This window comes from Nipponia nippon, unplaced genomic scaffold (assembly GCF_047370975.1).
Source record: "Nipponia nippon isolate SJK-2023a ecotype South Korea unplaced genomic scaffold, ASM4737097v1 scaffold_2, whole genome shotgun sequence".
Lineage (NCBI taxonomy): Eukaryota > Metazoa > Chordata > Aves > Pelecaniformes > Threskiornithidae > Nipponia > Nipponia nippon.
The window spans coordinates 7,734,084-7,753,733 of NW_028262336.1; the positions used below are offsets into that span (position 1 = coordinate 7,734,084).

Genomic DNA, 19,650 nt, shown 5'->3' on the forward strand with positions numbered 1-19,650 from the left:
AAAGCTCATACACATTTTCTTTGTGCATGGCCCAAATGGGGAAGAAGAGTAGTGAAAAGAGTGGAGAAGAAACTTGCAGCAAGAAACAGTCTCTGAATCCTTTGCAGTGATTTCACTGGAAGAGACAGGATCCAAATCTGGAGCTGTTCCAAGGGTCACACATTTCACTAGTAACACAGCATAGGCAACATACACATTTATAGACTATGTTAGATTGACTTTGGACTGTCTTACTTATTAAAACATGCTCAAGTCCCACAGTTTTCTACAGGTCAAGTACACAGTTAAGTAAAGCACACTGTCCCACACTCTCCTGAATAGGGTGGTTTCCCTATAAAGAACTTACCTGAGCGATGTGGCATATAAACACATTTCCAAGTGGCAAGCCAGGCAGCTTAAAGGGCCTTGCTCAAAGATTTCAATAGGCTATGGTGACACACGAAGCTTATCTCATTGTAACTTGCTTATGCGCTTTATCCCCACACTAAAACATCCGCCGAGTCCACAGTTTTATAGTGCTCACACACAGTCATAGAAAAATCAGTTCTGCATAGAAGAAGCCAATGCCCTGCTACTCAGGGTGGGCTGTTTCTACGCCAAGCCAGAGTCTCAGTCACTCGGGCTCCACCTCCCCTCCAACCAAACGAAACCAAAATGTCTAAAGGATTTCCTACAACAGGAGCAGTGAATTCCTCCCCCTTGCCCAACTCCCTTCTTTCTAGGGACTGGCAGAATCATGTCACACACATTTGGGGGAAGAGGATGGGGACACTCACATGTGATCACATTTTGTTGCACATTACTAATGATGGAAAATGGCAACTTCAAATAGAGCTTTACTTTCAAATAAAGTAGTTTTTAAACTTAACTGCTGTCTTGAGGATAAAAGTGGGATGTCTGTGACAGTTGTACTACAACGTGTATCTTGCTCTACACAGTAGCTCTGCAGCAAGGGATCACAGATGGTTTGTGGCGGTGGGAAGACCCTGCTCTTACAGCCTGCAGATTTACTGTACTTGCAGAATTCCACCTTAAAAGTAATTGGACGTGTCTGTAACTCAGAGAAGGTTTGCTAAGCAATGACACATTGCACTTGGATCTGGAAGCATAACATCTGGAAGCCAAATGTTAGAGGCGATATAAAAGGGCCAGCCCAACAAACCAGTGGGGCATTTCTAAGCCAGGAACATCTTCAGGATGGACCTCGTCCTTCTCTGTGTGTTCCTCCCTCTGGTGACCATGGCATGGGGCCAGTATGGTGACTATTACTACGGTCCCTATAACTACGGCGATAACGATGAATGGGTCAATGTGTACCGGCAGGGTTTCAACTTCCAGTGCCCGCACGGGCAGGTGATTGTGGCCATCAGGAGTGTTTTCAACAAGAAGGAAGGCTCCGACAGACTGTGGAACTACGCCTGCATGCCGGCGGCCCAGAGCCTCGGTGAGCCGACAGAGTGCTGGTGGGAAGAGATCAACAGGGCGGGAACTGAATGGTAGGATACCCCCAACCATCCCCGGAGGGCACAGCCCTGATACCCCCTGTGGAATGCGGGTGCTAATACTGCAGTCAGAGCAATGCAAATGCATATTAATGCCATGATAGCCAGCAGCTTCACTGCCCTGAACAACTGCCTGAGACTCATTAATCACGATGCATGTGTGTGAGGTGATCAGCATCACATTGCCTTCTCTGCAGCAATTTCTTGCTGGAGGGTCTCAGTGTGCTTTAGAAATGCTGTGTTGTTTGGTCACACGCAACCTCAGCTGCAAAGTGGTTCAGTCTTGCTATTGTTGTTTCACAGATGAGGAAAACGAGACATGAACCTTCACTGAGGAGAGGATAAAGTCCCTCTTTAAAGGCCACACATTGAATCAGTGACTAAACTGGGGAGCAAATTGTAAAACTCCTCACTTCATCCTCCTGCTCTTATCACTAGAAAAAAAAAATTCTCCTCTGTATTGCACTGGCTTTTCTCTTTGTGTTTTTGTTGCTAAGCTTTTTGGCTTAGGCCCAGTCAAAGGCTGTTTTCTAGCCATGCTGGTATTACAGGAGCCAAAAATCCACACTAACAAGCAATGATGGTGGCATATATATGCATGATAACAATAGCAGAAGATCATGTTAATTCCCTAATACAGTCAGTTTTGGTTAACTAAAGTTTACATTTTCCATCAACCTTAGAGGCAAAGGTGATCACATTTTATGGCCACAATAATTTCTGGAAACATGTATAGTGTTTCATGTTTAGGTAGCACATAGCTGGTATTTAATTATCTTCTGATTTTTTTCATGAAACGTGAAACAGTTTTGGAAAACTCTGAGTGTGAAATATTCTTTGGACAGAAAGAAATGAATGCGAGAATATTTTCAAACACTTGAAATGGTTTTTTTCTAGAAATTACAATGTGATTTTTGTAGATTTCATGTTATATGGGAACAGGTTAGCAATGAGATGTGAAGCTCCTGCTTTTTAAATGATTCAAAATTTTGTGCTGAATTATTCATACTCTTTCATTGACCACGTGATACATTCCTACGGCTGATGCAATTGCTAAGGAAAAAAAGATTGGCCCTATGCTTAATTTTGAAATAAGAACTGAAAAGAAAGGGGGAGGGCTGCAAAACAGGCAGAAAGAAGACACTGTGATAATCCTGGATGACGTCTTCATTTTTCATACATTGATGCAATTTCTACTTATTGCATAGTAATTTTGAATTAGACCTTTCTATTGTTCAAAATAAAATTATTATTCTCTTTCTAAAAATCCCTGGCAGCAATTGCTCAAGTTCACTTCCCACAAACAGGATACTGTGTACCTCTATACAGAACGTTTTCTTCCGCTATCTAACCATGGGACCATATTTATCACCAGGTGCCATATGCTTAGCATGACTACATCCACAGTGTAGTATCTGAATCTCATTTCCTTCACCTCTTAAAAAAAAAATCTTTCCACTTTGTCCTCTTTCTTTCCTACATTTTTCCTATTGCCAACTCTAACTTTTCTTCAAATGTACTTCTTTTCCAACCCCTCTTCAATGTGTTTAACTCTGTTTCACTCTCTTTCCTAGCTTTTGTAGTTATTTCTTCCCTAGATCACCTTTCCAGTCCAACATCCTTACATCTATTTGTCTTTTTCTGGATAGATCTCCTTCTTTCTTTCTTCTATCTGTTTTTTTGGGGGAGGGCAGAATACACCAAAGTGATTAGGGAACACATACCCCTTTGCAAAGATGAACTTGTGCTCCTAATTACTTGGGCTATTTCCATAAATCTTAGCTAGCTGTACCTGGTTGCGTTCTGCAGTTTTCTGCACCCAGGGCTGAGTTGGTTGCATCTACAGTGCTTCATGGAGAGAGGCTTGCTGTAAGCCAGCGCGTCCCTCGCTATGCCCAGACGCTGCTGCCCAAGAACCCAGCAGGCTCATCCCAGACTGGAGTGAAAGTGTGGGCCAGCAGGCAGACAGCCTGGAGTGTCTGAGTGCAAACTCAAACCTCAAATTAATGTGACGGCACAGATGTAGCCTGTGGGGCCTTTGACAATCCCACGCCTTCTCTCTTGGCAGTCTTACTTCTCATAGCTGCCTCTTTTCTCTCTCTCTTCCATGCCCAGCTCAGTGCTATTTGGAGCCATCCCCAGTTCTAAAGAGAGTCACTCAGTAATCAAGTGGGACCACAAATATGAATCACAATCTGTACCATTAGTTCCTGCTTGGCCACCTCTGTTTGCTCGCTGATCTGACGAACCAATCTGTTGGTGAGCAATACATCATCCTCGTGTCAGCTGACACAGCACTCTGCTGGACTCGCTAGTCCATTCCCCATCCGTGTAGGATGGGCTGTAATATTCCCTCTTCAGCTCTGCCTCACAGGGTATTTTGTCTCACCTTGCACATCACATCCAGGGAGATTCAATGGCTTGTACCACCAGCAACTACAAAGCTGCCAACTTTTTCCTAAAATTTAAGCTACATTTCCTTTGCTGTAATTGAGGCTTTTTATTCCTTGCCTTGCCTTCACTGAGTAATGAGAACAAGCACACTGCATCCTTTGTAAAATTAACTTATTAGTAGGCAGCAGCTATGCCGTTCCCTCACCCATGCACCTTCACCCATGCTTTTGCTTTCAGACTGAACATGTCTCCGTTCTTCTAGTTCTCCCTTGGAAGTTTTATATTCCAACACTCCTAAGCAAGCTCTGATCATATGTACAGCTCTCCTCTGAATTCCCTCCAGTTTCTCAGGCATGTCCCAGAAATTCCAGTCTGGCAGAAACACCAAAAAATGACCTCTGACAAATGATGTTTATGGCATTTCACAAATCACCATTCCTCACTGTTGTGCAGCTGCACAACAGAGACAAATCCAAAAGAGGTTTCTTTAGAAAAGACAATAAACCAAGAAAAGCTTTAGAGAGAAAATGAAGTGGGAATATAAAGCAGAAAGTCTCCAACTCATTATTTTCTTTGGCCGTTAGCACTGGGGGGGAATGGCAGAAATGGAAGTGGGGAGCGTAGGGATAGGAGAGTTGGGGGGACTGGAGGGCAGGAGGGAACCAATGGCAGAGCTGGTTCAGGTAAGTTTGCTTCCTACACTAACACTAGGTATTACACAGACTTCTAGGACTAAACCCATAAGACTTTGCATCTTACAGATATGAAAAAATTATGCAACCCAAAGAGGGCAGCGACACAGATCCACATTAGGCATCTAATCACAATGCCTGGTTTATGACCTCTGCCCCCTTCCAGAGTCAATGGAGAGAAACAGGTACTCTAAAAACTGTTCTCTGGGGCACCCCATCTCTCTCCAGAAGCAGACTCATGAAGACCGATCACCTCTGACAGCTGCCTAGAACTCCCTGCTGGCATTTCAGAATACATCTAACTATGGGTCCTTCACTTCATAAATGCATCCCTGAAGTTAGGCATACGTGCACCTACACTTCTAAAGACAGCATGTTCTTTTCTGTTTTGCTGAATGGACACAAGAAGCCTGTGAACATGTTACAAGACTTATAGGGAAAATTTTGGCAATAGGTTGGATCAGATGACCAGGGATGCCTTCTCAGCTTCATTAATATGCGAATACGTTTAAAGTTAAGTACGTGTATAAAGGCTTTGTTGAATCTGTCCCAATACCTTACTCCTGCAGAGGCTATCTGCTAACCAAGATGCTATTCAATATAGGGAGCAGAATTTGTTCCTGGATAACTTGGAAATACTCATGTCTGGAGTAAGGAAAAGTCTTCAGGACATCCCCTGATTCTACACAGTCCTTCTAGTTATTTGTATGCTGCCACATCTCAGGGAATCCTGCCTTTTCAGACAGAATAAAGTTTATGTTTCTAGTTCCATTTGTACTGGAGGAATTTTGACCTTGGGTAAATATTTCACCACCCAAGAAAAGGTAAGGTCTGAGTGATTGCTGGTAAGACTGTTCTGCACTGCTTTGCTGAATACTACAGAGTTGACTCTACAGACCAGTCTTTGAACGAGGTACTTAAGAAAAACTATTTTTCTTGCCTGAAAGCGATCGTACCAAAGGACAGGGATCAAATAAACAAATGAACAAAAGCTTGCAAGTGAAAGACAACTAACTCTTCCTTCCAGGAGAAGATGTTTGTTTTACACTACATAATACAGATGGAACCGTACCATATCCCCAGTATACTCCCAGTTACCCATAAGGCACAAAGCAGAAACATTTCCAGCCAAGTGGTATTTAATGCATGTTTATTGCCTCTTTTCCTTGTTTAGACTTCTGAGAAAGTGTTTGGATAGGACTTGGAAAAAACAGATCTCTAGCTTCTCCCTCCTCACTCCTACTGTCACCCTCCTTTGCCTTCTCTTTAAGTGCACAAACACACACACACACACACACACACACACACACACACAGATCCTTCAAGCAGGCATGCAACCCTATTTCCCACAAACTGGGCACAAAGACAGACTCATGAGCAAAGGAAGTGTCTGCAGGAGCCTCCTCTTCAGGCGCTGGCAGCACACCCCGGTACATCTGCGAGGAACTGTTTTTGTTCTCAATCTCTGACCAATCCCAAGTCTCAAATCTGAAGCTGTACTACCCAAACCCATTAATCAAGCTGCCCTTTCAAAATATTCCCATTTGTGCTATCTACACAAACAAGTTAATTTTCTTCAAAGCCCTAAAGGGCTAGTTAAAGGGATAGTGCTACAAGCTTTTAGCACAGCTGCAATGGACTGAGTCTAGTGGGAGCACCTGAGGAGAAGCAGGGTGTTTCTGCAGATAGGGAGGCCTCATCAGCGACCGTCAGGAAGAAATCAACAGGTGACTAGGGCCGTGCCTTCCCTTTGGGTGGGGAGGAGAAAGTCAGTCATCACTGACCCTTAAATGAAAGAAAAAGATAACTGAAGATGATAGTGAGGTTGCCTTTGGCATGTGGAAGTCCTGACAACACATCTCACTACCCCACAACAGATAGCGAAGAGTCCTTGTAGAAGTGACCACTGGAGACTGGCATGGCCTAATCAAACATGGAAAAATCGTTCCCTTTGTCTGAGTGCCAGTGTTTCAAGTGCCCTGAGCCTGCCCTCAGCCACTTCTCTCTCCCCACTCATCTATAACAGACTGACCGTTAAATTAGCTTTCATCATGTGACTAACCAAACTACACAGAAGGAGGCCACGCCACAAAAATAACTCAGGAAAGCAGCACAGGGCCTCCCCTCCACAGCTGTACCAAAAGGAAATTAAGTTTTGGATATTGAAAGTAACAGCTTTTGGTGAAACAACACTGCAGGAAAACAGACTAATGTCTCTTTAAAAAACACCTCTCACACTCTAACCATGGTCTTACCAACTGCGTGAGGTTAAGCCACCTCTCTCCGTATGCGCTCCAGGGAGGACTGCAGATGAAAGTATGCAGTGTTATTTCTATTGGGTCAATTTGCCATGTCTGACATATCTCCATAATACATAGATTCATTCTGCTGTGACAGGCTCTAGAGCGATAGCTTTGAAGTAATTAATGATGCAAGTTTTACAGCAGCCATCTGCTCTACAGCAAAACAGTGGGATTTTTTTTGAAGTACATAGAACAACGCTCTCAGGTTACCCTGTTATAAGGAACAAATCACCCTTAATGCAGCACGACCCAGTGACTACTGAGCTGCGTGTCAGACTCTGCATGTTCCCAGAGAGCTTCAGGGAGCGCCACCCGGTCAGCGTGGCAGGGGCTCAATGCAGGCTCTAACAGCATCACTTACTGCATCTTGACTTGCACTCCCCTGAGCAGATTTGTAGAGAACAGGCTTCCTCTTTGGGTTGTCATCCTCAGGACAACATGCTGCTTAGGCTAATTCCTGACATATCTGAGGGACAGCAGGCCTCAGAGACAGGTTTACAACACAGCACCAGCATTAGATGGGACACAACACTCTGGGGCTTTGTCTAGCAAAGAGCAAAAATAAGATATAGGCACAATTATGAAGTGTCACCACAATTGGTACCGTTGCTCAAAACAATTATACTGTTGCAAGCAATATTTGTCGTCAGTCTGGCAGGCAACTGTTGAGTCACTGAGGTACACACTTGGTCACTGAGGCTATATCAATGTTTGCAAATAATGTGGTGCAGTTTAAGTGGATCTGTAGGGTGAAACAGTTTGTGCATGGACCCCAAATCCACATATGCATTTTGAGTGGCCTTGTTTCAAACCAGCTCTAGTTTGGTCTCACAGATAAAAGCTCATTGGTGAACAAGGAAAGCAGTCCTGACCTGAACTAAACCAATAACATGGACGCACACTTTGGTTGCTTGCCATGACGGAATGCAGCTGTACAACACTCAGTAACCAGTTCAGAAGAAGATTTGGCAAAGGAGAGGCTTTTCATAGCAATTGCAGCAAGCTGGGAAAGTCTTAGCTACCATATCCCTGTTACTACACAGAACTCCTCCCAAAATAAGGCTGTGTAGTTTATTTACTTTCTGTGAAACCTTGCAGTCATTTCCAACAGATGTAAACGAGGGGAGGGAAGGGCAACTTCCCATTCAACAGCACCTGACCCTCCCTACCACGAATCTTCCCACTCCCACCCACCAGCCAGCTCACCTCCTCTTCTCCCCGTACCAGATCGAAAAGCCAACTCTTCATATGTTGCATCTTGAGCCAACCAGAAAAACAAAACAACCTATCCATTGCCAAGTTTAATCCCACACAGTCCCAACCAGTTTCTCATGCTCTTCTGCATTCACCTTCTAAGAGGTACCTTCCTCTTGTCTTAGCAATGTCAGGATTTCATGAGTGAGGAGAACCCAGTGACATTAACTCCAAATACTGAATTATCCTCTATAACAAAAGTGCTACAGAGTGGGCCTAGTAAAAAAGGCATTTTTTTGACTTGGCCATAAATCAAAGGTCCTGAATCACTAGTTTTTATTCACCATACTGGTTTGCAGGGTTTGCTGTGACACGAGTAGTGAATTCTACAGAGAAGGAAGAAATCCTCACGTGTTAAGTGCTGTTTTCAGATTAGTGCATAGAGCATCTGACTAACAAGGTGTGCGGGGAGGGGTTGTTTGTTTCCCTTGAAGAACTACTTTCTGCTTGTTGGAAAGAGGCCAACTGGGAAAATGAAAGAGAGGAAAAGATTTTATATGAGCTCACAAATAAACACCCCAATTTCTGAGAGCATCTCTTCGTTTTCGGAGGAATATTTGGATTTGACTTGAAAATTAGAAAGATTAGGAGAAAAAGTCTTGTGTTATCTCAAAGATAAAGAAAAGTACTTCAACGTCACTATTATCTGTCTTTCGCTGAACCCAGTATTGAGCTTGAATAACAGATTGCAGGACTTTGTATGAGACAGAAGTAGAGAGGGAGAAGTGAACATGAGCTTAAAAGTATATTTTAAATTATACTTTGAACGTTTTTGAAATAAAATGCAATTTAATTATAAGACATTACTTATATCCAGTTATACTCTCCATCTAAGAAACTAATTTTTAAGGCAACTCCAAATATTTTTTTTTTTTTAACTTTTCATGAGAAGATAGAATCAGGATCAAAAATAAAATAACCAAACTTTCCTAGAGTTTGGTGCCCAAATATGTACACATGCAAACATAGGAGTGTTATGTTAGCTAGATTTTTTTCAATCCACTATAGAGAGAAGAGTCCATCAGTGATGTGTCTCTCAAGATTAATCTTTCCATCAAAACTGGAGCGCATTAGTAGAGGTGTCAAGAAAATAAAAACTGTTGTAGGGCGAAGAGAGCGGGAAAGAGGGCAGGACTTCCCAGACTGAATGGGAGCAGGTGGGGAGAGAGACAGAAGAACCTCCCGCAAAGACGAGTACAGGCAGGAATCAGATGCTGACCGATGGGGATGCGAAATTGCAGGGCAATGCCAAGCCTCTGAGAGGAAGTGCAAAGGAAAAGGAGGAACGAAATGCTCCCGTTATTATTGCACCTATGGAAAAGAGCTAGGAAAACATCCCAGGGGCACAAGGACTTGAGCAGTGGAAATGCAGGTAACTGGGAAGGGGGAGAGGCAGAAGATGAAGAGACTCAAGTTTGGTTCCACTTTACACAGATTAATGTAGAAAAGTGCTCATCTTGCAACAGGTACAACCATTCCCTATATTTCTGTGTATCGACCTTTCTTCCATCAGGATAACACCAATCATCTGCAGCTATCCAATATGTTTACACAGAGTCCTAGCCATATGTTCCCCTGGCCTATGTGCCAAAAAACAGAGCAACTTCCTATCAAAGTCCTGCTGAAATCCTCTGAGTGCGAGCCAAACTGCCTTACTTGGTGCGATACCATAGCAACTCAGAGTCCCCATCATTGCTTAACTCTAGAGGTCCTCGGAAGAGTCTCACAAAGCACAGCAAGTATGTGTGGCCCCAGCAACGTGGGAGATGCGGGGATACAAACAAATGTAAATAATCTTGTCTGAACAACAGAACGCGGTGGAAGGGACATATAGAAGAGACCCCTGCTTCAGAGGAGGAAGCTGAAAGTTAGACAGAGGAATTCAGCCCTGCACTGGTCAAAATGGATCAGTTTTTCAGCTTTTGCGTACAAACACTTGAGTCTCACGCTTTGCGAGCACTAACACCTGTATGCACAAGTGAATGACTTTCCAAACACCAAACTCTGCAAGATGATGTGTCTTCCCTTCTGGGAACTCCAGGCTCATTAAAATAAAAACTATGAGGTCGTTGAATGAAAGTAGGGGAAATTTTTGGTATTTGTTAATCATAAAGTTACTTCTGAAAGCATTTTTTGGATATATCAATGTATTTGATTTTATGGTATCGCAAGGAAGGTTTGCTACAGCTCTAGGCTGCCAGTTTTCCTTGAGGAAGGAAAAAGAAAGAAAAAGAAATGAAAGAAAACTGAATTCCTATAATTTTCTCCAATAGGGAAACAATGAGGCTACGACGGTGCATGAGAGAATGAGCACTCAACAGCTGAGTTAATGAGCTGTCTGTTTTCACGATCTCCTTGTCTTTAGTCTCCAAGAAGCAAGCTATTCAAACTGATTATCAGTTGACTGACTTTGGCTATCAGTGTCCAGATGCTTGTACGGTGGGCAGAAAGAGAAGCACGTATCTGCATGCTTACGGACCATGTCTATTCTACTTGAAGGCAGTGATTGACGTGTATGACAGAATTCCTACGTACACAGCATGAAGCAGCAGATTTTTCTTTTGAAAATCCAGTCATAAAATTTATCTGAGTCTTATAATTTGGTAACATCTGAGTCTCAGTTTTCCTCATGTGATTGTTATCAAATTGTTATTTCATCACAAGCCAATAATGCTTTGAATTAAGAGTGCCTTCTCCTGGAGACAGGTAGTTGAAAAAGAAATAAAATAAAATAAATGGCTGAACTTCTCTTATAAAAGAGTTTCTATGGCTTCTTTTTTTGTAGAGAAGCAGTTCAAAAATTACTTCAGTGAACCCCAAATGCTCAAATACAAACAGTCAAAGATAAAACTATTAATGGACTATTTTGAAGTCAGTCTCATGACTTGTAAACAGTTGAGAATGTGAACACCAGAACAATCTTCTTGCCTGATTAGCATACTGGAAAGATTAAAACTATTTAAACTGTTTTTAAGTATTTAAGTGCAACATAAATGTTAAGGTATTATTAGTTAACTACTACTGCTTTCTTATACAATGGTTACTCAATACACAGCAAGTGCATACAGTGCTTCTCGATACAAAGCCAAACCCTTAGCTTCCACTCTGAATCAAAATTTTTAATGCTGTTTTCACAAATGCCTGAAACTATCAGGGAATCTAATATCATGTTTTCCTTATGTGTTCTCTTCTTTCTCCTCTTTCTTAGGTATCAAACCTGCTCAAACAATGGGCTGGTGGCTGGTTTCCAGAGTCAGTATTTTCCATCTGTGCTTGACCGTGAATGGCAATTTTACTGCTGCCGCTATAGCCGGAGATGCCCGTATTCATGCTGGTGAGTTCAAGCAGAAGCCAAACCTGTTAGCCTCTTTTCCCCAGCAGTCCCTATAAATGTATTTGGCTGCTTGGCCCGTCAAAAACCTCCTCTCAGAAAAAGTTAACTGTTTTATGGGGCTAAGCAAGTTATGTCCAGTCTGGAAACAGGATTCTTGAGGGTCCATGGCTAAGGGAAGAGAACGAGGGCACAGTTATGCTGAACAGCACAACGCAGCAGCTTCCCCTAAATGAACAGGGCTGGGTACCAGCAGCACCCTACCTATGCTGGAAACCATGACAGAAGTCTCCAAAGTGGAACGACATTTCAAAGGTGGTGATATAGCTCCCACTATAAATCCAGCGTATTTACAGGAATAGGAGCATCTCTGCACTACGCAATTGTGCCACAACAACTTACAGGAGCGAACTTACTGCCGGTTACCTCAAACAAAATATCCTCTGGCTGACAACTTGGGATTTTTGTATTTGTAGTGAATACAGCTTGCTCCCTCTCTCAAGGCTGTTTGAAGACCAAAGTAAAAATGAGCTACTGATCATAGTCCAAACCTAAAAGAAAGGTGGCCTCACCTCAACACAGTATCACAACTGGTGCTGGCAACCTCACAGAGGCTATGGAAAAATGCACTACACATCCAGAGCTTCCCCGTGTCCCCAGGTGTGGTTTCTCTAAATTGAGACAGAAGCACAGTAGCAGACTGTGTAGAGAAAGCTCATACTGCTCCTGTCCATTCTGTGTAACAGAACTCATGATTTTATGCTCCAGGGCTATTAATCCAGCTAGTCTCACTGATACAAAGAATAACCCACCTGCACTTTGAAAAAAGTAGAAAATGGGGGGGGGGGGGAAATCTGTGCTTGAATCTTTGTTTCCAGAACTCAGCTTTGAAGTAAACTTCCCATTGAGATGTGTACAAACTGTTTACATGCCCCTTGGTCTTACTTGTCTGGCTGGCTACTGGCCAAACACAACAGCAGTGCCTTGCTTTGCATCCTTCAGTCTCCTTGCAGCCAGAAGGAAAAGAAATATTTTTTTATTATTATTTTTAAATATTTTAAATGACAGGAACTCTGTAACAAAGTCTTTGAACATTCTTCTGCCCCCTTTCCAGCCTACACTGCCTACGGATGTTCTCTGCCTGGGGGTTTATTTACATACCTGCCCAGGCTCTTCCCTCTGAGGGAAACTCACTCTAACTTTTAAGCAGTTCTTCCAATCTCTCTTACTCTTCTAATATTGCATGTATTTTCAGAGAGACAACACAAATCTTCTCTGACCTCTTTTGTTGTTGACAGTTCTGCTTCACTCAGATGTTGTCTTGACAACTGGGACGAGCTTTGTCTCTGCCTTGCAAATTCGCACTCAGAGTAACTCAAATCCTAATGTAAATGTTTGGGGTTACTGACTCCTTGCATTTCCATCCCAGCTGCACACAGACTCCTATACTGCCCTTCTATTTCCAACAATGACAACACTCCATTTTTTATGCTTGGAAAAGAACGCCTTGTGCAGTTCAGCTGCTACTGTCTTTCCATGCAGAAAAGGCAGCATTTCAAAGGCAGGTGAAGCATTTCTCCCTCTTAAGCAGAGTAGAAATCCCATGTGCTCACGTTCTTCTGGGAGGGGAGAGCTGTAAAACCTCCGGGAAGACCTGTCACCTGGCTTGTGAAAAGCTTCTGGTGCATAGTTTGTGATTATGGGTTCATTACAAAGCCATTGTACCCTGTATTACCAAGCTCGGTCACTCCATCTGGAGCCCAGTTTGTTCTGTTCAAGCTACTGGCCTATCTTGATACTTCTATATCCACGCTCGCCCTGGACAGTCTCTCAGTTTCTTCTACTTGAGAGCCTTGTTTGACCTTACTCTCTTGAAGTGCCTCCTTACAATATATTTATTCCATTTTTTTTCAAGCTCTCATTCTGCCTTTGGAGTTAGCAAGGTAGATACAAGCTCTTTCTACGTACAGTTATCCAAATTAGGATGTTATGGTCTGGATGGACAGACAACTAGATGGGTAAAAAACTGGTGGTCTAACAGGCTCAGAGGGTAGTGGTTAAAGGGTGATACCCTGCCTGGGAGCCCATTACGAGCAGAGCACTGTAACTAATGGTCTACCCTGGGACCCATCCTGCTTAACATCGTTATCAATGACCTTGAGGAGGCACCAGAGCACGCTCTCGCCAAGTTTGCATATGACACCAAATTGGGGGGAACAGCTGATATGCTTGAGGGCAGGACTGCTGTTCAGAGGGATATAAAGAAAATCTTTTCCTCTATGAGGACAGTGAGATAGTAGAGCGGGTTGCCCAGTGAAGCTGTGCAGGCTCCATCCTTAGAGGTTTTCAAGACTCGACTGAATAAAGCCCTAAGCAGCCTGGCCTGACCTTGTGGCTGACCCTGCTTTGAGCAGGAGGCTGTACCAGAGACCTCTTGAGGTCCCCTTTCGCCAGAGTTATCCTGCAATCCCACAAAGGACTCTTCTTCTGGAGGGCCCACACCATGCAGCTAAACTCTCCTCTCCAAAACAGTGGTCTCCTGCCTATCGTCTGCTGGGAATGGTTTCTTTTCTGTTTTATTCCCTTTACCCTGCCTAGACAGTGTCTGGGAGAGTGCTAGTTGTTATGCTAACATACAAGTAACATGAACTGCAATGTGGTAGCGTGAAACCCCATGCTTTGGACTCACTTTTACTACTACAGATGTGACTTGTCTGAATTGTTAAACTTCAGTGTTCAGCAACTAAACTTCCCATTCCCTAAGCCCAGCAGATCTCACTCACAACTTCACTTCCATTGACATTTCCAAGTTATTGTCACAAAACCTTGTTCACACATCACACGTCTGGTCTGTATCTTGCACTCTGTTTAAGACGCGTTTGACAGAGAGAATGTGTTTTCCAAACAATCTGCAAAGCAGTTCTGGGCTACCACGGGTAGGACCTCAAAATGTATATGCATATAAGACACAATAAAAATGTGTGTGCATATACAGTATCGTTATTTATTACAGCTTCTGCCCCAAGCTATAACGGTATTCATTCTGTTCCAGAAACTAGCTGTCAATAAACTATCTGTGGAGAAATGGCTATTAACACGCTGCCGACTCCTATTTCTTGGTTGAAGCAGCTTAATTTCATGCAAAGGCATCTATTAGTATATGACTATGTGGAAAAGTAATACCAGGAAAATATGTAATGACTGTGGTGCCTCATGGATCATGCATGACACATAGGAAAAATCCATATTCAAAGATAAACCACATTGCAGAATTTCTCAGCAGCCTTGAATTTTAATGTGCAATGAATCCTTCATTATGAAACCAAATATGGGCAGAAAGGCATTTTTAAGAAAACTGACAATACTGAGGCATAACAAAACTCTGGTTTAAATTAGCTCTCACCTTGGGTATTTGATCCCTTCCTTGTCCAGTTGTCTCCATACAGGGCTCGGGCAAATATAAAAGCAGTGAGAAAGCTGATCCTTATACATGGTTTCTCTTGGCTCTTCTTCTTCATGACTACATTCCTCCTGAAGTGAGCTGGTCTTCCCTACAATGAATAAAGACAGGTTTTCCCCATGTATATGAGCCATGCAAATGGTTTGTTAGAATTTGACCCTGTTTTTACAGATGGAACATTCCTGTGTTTTTTGAGTCCTGCTAATACTTATTGGCATACTAATTTATAACACCATCACACTGACTGAAACCCCCACTTAAACACTTTGCTTAAGTTAAGAACACGGTTAAAGCCAAATACAGGCTTAAGGACTTTGCTTGGTAGCACCTATATCCTTACGCTTAGAACCCAGCAATTCTGTTTCACAGCTCACCTTCTCACCATTAATTCCCAGTTTACCTGTAGAGTAAGCCCATACTGAAAATAAATATACTAATCTTTTCCAGTCTCATCATTTTGCACTTGCTATTTTTAATTTTTTTACAAGTACTTTGTTTCCTTCCTCACCATGACAAGTCTTGTCATGGATTCTGCACATTTTTACCATACTGAAAATAATTAACATTCCTCACGGGAGGCAGAAAAGCTCCCATTATTTTACCTGGTTAGGGACTGCTACCACAGTAAAACAAACTGTGTGCTGATTTGAACCATAAAGGAAGCAAATCCATCGCAGATGCAGAGGCAGTGTTATTAAGTGGTCCCATTAGAGCTCAGATTTTTCTCTCTGCCAGGAAATTGAAAGCTTGACTCCATACTCTCAAAAGCGAACACATGTCACAGAACAGCCCCAAGTCTGCACAGACTGTTTATGACTGTTTCCCCTCTCCAAACAACCAGCAGTCCAAATGCCAGAAAGTCTGTCTGGAGCTGTGGCTGCTCTCTGTCACGGTGACATTGTCCAGGCAACAATTACATTTTCCAAGAGTTATGGGGCTTGAAGAACTTATTTGTTTTCTTGACTCAACCTGCCACCAAAGCCATATTGAAACTGATGAGATCCTAAACAGATTTCTCAGATATTACCAACAGCAGAGACATAAATCCAGGAGGTGAACCCAGAATAGATGCAGTGGAAACATGCACTTCTGAGCAACCCAATTCCCCTCCCCCCCTTTTTTAAAAAAACCAAAAAGGTATTTAACTGATTTTTTTTTTTTTTTCTTAATCCCAGCAAATACAACCTTACAGTTCAATCTCCAGGACCATCTTCCAGAGACATCTTAGGAGAAACACATTTGCTTAATATTGGAAAGCTGGCTAATGTTATTTCAGACATGTCTTTCTTGAGGCACAGGCATAAGGTGCCCTGAGCTCGCTGCTGCTGCTTGTATCTGTATTGCACTAGCTCATGTAGGCCTCCAAGAGGAACCGTGATCCTACTGCGTTGGCCTCGTGGCTTCTCAGCCCTGTGAGAGTTTGTGGCTTTCACTACAACAGAGCGGAAACAGAAGGGCAGCGATGTGTCTAGGTGAATCTATGATCTCAGAGCCTGGAGCCTGAACTCAATCCAGGAACGCAAATGACATGGCCACATGAGGAAACTGCTCATCTCTAGAGCAGCTCCAGGACACCTCTAGTTCCCTGGCAGCCCAGCAAGCTGGGATCTATACTGGGGCGACTGGCAAGAATTTCTGTAGACAGTTTACTAAGACCTTCTTTGGCTTTTCAGCATAGTATGCTTTTAAAAGGGGATGCTTGCTGTCTTCCAGCTGGGGGAAGAATTGAAATTGATTTAGAGAGGCATATAATTCTCATGTTCACTGAATGTAACATGCAGGCTCATGGCTCTTGAAACAAAATTCTCCTTTAGGAGAGCCATACTCTTGACGTATTTGTAAATAACATCTGAAACAGTAAGGCCATTCAGGGGACACTCCTCGTCCTCAAAGGTCAGAAAGTTAATGTCAGAGCTTGTGCTTCCCCTGAAATGGAACAGCTCCTTCTTTTGGCTGTGGCATCGTTAGAGGAAGAGTTCAGCAGCAAAGAGGAAAATGAAGGTTAAAGAGGAGCCATTCATCTTGCTAGCACTGTAGTTACACCAGAAGTGAAAAGTGTAAGGCACTCCGAAACAATGTACTTGCTAGCAGGGAATAAGTATATTCAACAGCTGGAGCAGGAAACCATGAGCTCTACCACTGACTATCTTTAATCTTTTAAAAGACTCATTTCTTTTGTCTGCTTGATATCTGAAGGCAAGGAATACCCACAGTTCCCATTTACTTCTCTAAGGGGCGGGCTGTACAATACTAATAAGGCCATTGGTGTGACTTGATCTTCTTATCGGTAAAAAATAGACTCATGATAACTATTTCTGAAGTCAATTGTCAAAAAGAGTGCTAAGGATCACTGTAGATTAGTACAAAGCATTCTCCTCAGTGCTAAATGAGTAACTCTTGTGTTTTCTATTAATCTCTAACATAGTAATTCTTCATGATGGAAAATAAACAACATTAGTACTTTCAGACTAAAATAATAACAGTAACCCTGTTAAAGATTTAATGCCTTTTTTCAACACATTTCCTGCCCTGAGCAAGATTTATAGGATTATAGTAAAGCACATTAGAAAACCATGGGGATGGGTGGGGTGATACAAACCACAGAAGATAAACCATCCCACATCAACTCTATACCAGCTAAAAAAAACATTATGAAAACACCTTTTTTCTGTCAGGTTTTCCTACTCTCCCCCACACATGCCAAACCACTTACATTCCTTCTCACAACCTTTTCTTTCCCAGTCTTCAATGTAGAATTACCTACTTTCTCCTCTCTTGACAATGCCGCCAGTGCTCTGAGTCTCTTGCGTCCAAACATCACACACCTGATACTAACCTGAAGTGGATTCGCAAAGCCAAAGTAGAATTCCTCTGGTTTCTGTATTAATTCTTGCAAATAACTCCTACGGATTGAAAAGACTACCACTTGCTAAAGGTCTCTCATTACTATTTTCTCCCCTACGAGTCCTTCTTCAAACTTAACACCTATGTGCATAGCTGGGTTTAGTAAACAATCAAAGTAAATGCACCCCGCTAGCCCCTACACAGATCCCCTGCCTCCTCGGGGTTTGTTTGGCACCAAATTACTCAGTGCCTAGGTCCCACGATCAGTATATAATGCAGGTCTTCTCACAGCTGCTTTGCAAGCCTCTCTTCTAGAGCTTTCCCTCATGTGTTCCCTCAGACACCACAAGCACCACAGCTTGGTCCTAGGGGCCTTAGGTCACCCCAAACAGCAGCAGCAGCAACTTTGTCTCAGCACTTGGCAATTCCCACGCTTCTCACCGCTCGCCTAGCCCAGTCTTCTTTGCTAAGAGGTGAATGCCAGAAGTGCTTACAGGGCCCTCATGCAGGTTGCTGTGGATGGCTCTTCCCAAATGGGTCTTGCCTTTGGGCTTGGATTCCTTGGAAGTCCCGACTCCTGTGGGCATGCAAACCCTCACCAACTAGGGCAAAAAGTCTCTCTCACTTGTTTCATGACTCCTCTCGGGTATAAACCATACACTGCCACATGGGGCTCACAAATGCTACCACGTTTGTAAATAAATCACCTGTCTGTAGGGCCCTGGTAGGTGGTTCACAGTTGATACACTGTTGATACACATTAGAGAGTAAACCACTATTTTCAGTTAAGCACTTGATAATAAGGTTACGCACCAAGCTACGATAAATGCTGAGGGAACCACTGTCCTGTGCTGGGCAGACCACTTTGGCTGAGTTAAATGACCTTTCTCCCTTCCATGACGAGAAAATCAAGTACTGAATATCCCTATCCGTTAAACACTAGCGCATCTCTCAGGGCAGATATGTTTTGTGCGACTTATCCCCAGGATTCCAAAACCAGGGATAACAGAGAAGAGCTGGGTAACACCACAGAGCCCTGCTATATAGGCAACCAACTGCATTTCCTTCTGAAGGATACAGCGCAACCCAGATGACCTTGAGATGCATGGGCTTAAGGGAACAGTTTCATAAATGAGTACAGCAAACATCAAAGAGAACTGAATTAGACAGACAGACCACACAGACCCAAGTGAACTTGAACATTGCTGTCATAGCACTATTTATAATTTTTCTCTCCAGAACAAAAGGACTCAGTAGGCATCTGTCTATGTAACGAGACAAACTTCAAGGCAACTCAAGTCCCCACATCATTTACTTTTGGTAATTGCATATATTTGCTTTTCGAACATTTCTTAGCGGAGGAGGCTTAAGAGGCTGAATGGTAATGTGAAGAAGTTAGTAGAGAGGGAGGGGGAGATGACAGCAGGCAGAAAGAAAAGAGAGGGAACCTAAATGAAGGCTCTCTACTGCATCCATTCACATCAGAATAACATTGCCTGCTTCTGCGAAAGGTCTGTGAGACCCTTCACAGTAATTCAGGAGCTTGTCATCAGATTTACAACTGAAAGGCTCATGAAGCAAGTTCAAAGAACTGACTCTCAGTTCTGTCTCTGAGCAGAGCTGAAAGCAGCTTTTTAACCTTGTGTTTTGCACAGTCTCGTCTGCCCAGCACATAGTGCTGGTCATGATTACAGAGCATTTTCCTTGCTGAATGCCCAACAGATGTTACGAAACACATTTGGTGGAACACATATAAACACATGCCTTAGTGTTTTCTCATAATAATAGCCCAAAAAAGCCCCAAAGCCTGGAGTTGATGGGGGAATGCAAAATGAAATCCTGGTCCATAGCTGGTCTTCATGTCACATGT

General features: G+C 43.0%; 1 protein-coding gene across 1 annotated transcript in view; it reads left to right on the forward strand.

Moving 5' to 3' along the window:
- Window positions 1–1,121: 1,121 nt before the first annotated feature.
- The window catches only part of DPT (dermatopontin), a 29,499-nt gene continuing 10,970 nt past the window's right edge, over window positions 1,122–19,650 (forward strand). The window contains exons 1-2 of the mRNA XM_009466688.2: window positions 1,122–1,496; window positions 11,354–11,479. Coding sequence (XP_009464963.1) covers window positions 1,198–1,496; window positions 11,354–11,479 — 425 coding nt within the window. The 5' untranslated portion in view covers window positions 1,122–1,197. The remainder of the gene's footprint in view (window positions 1,497–11,353; window positions 11,480–19,650) is intronic.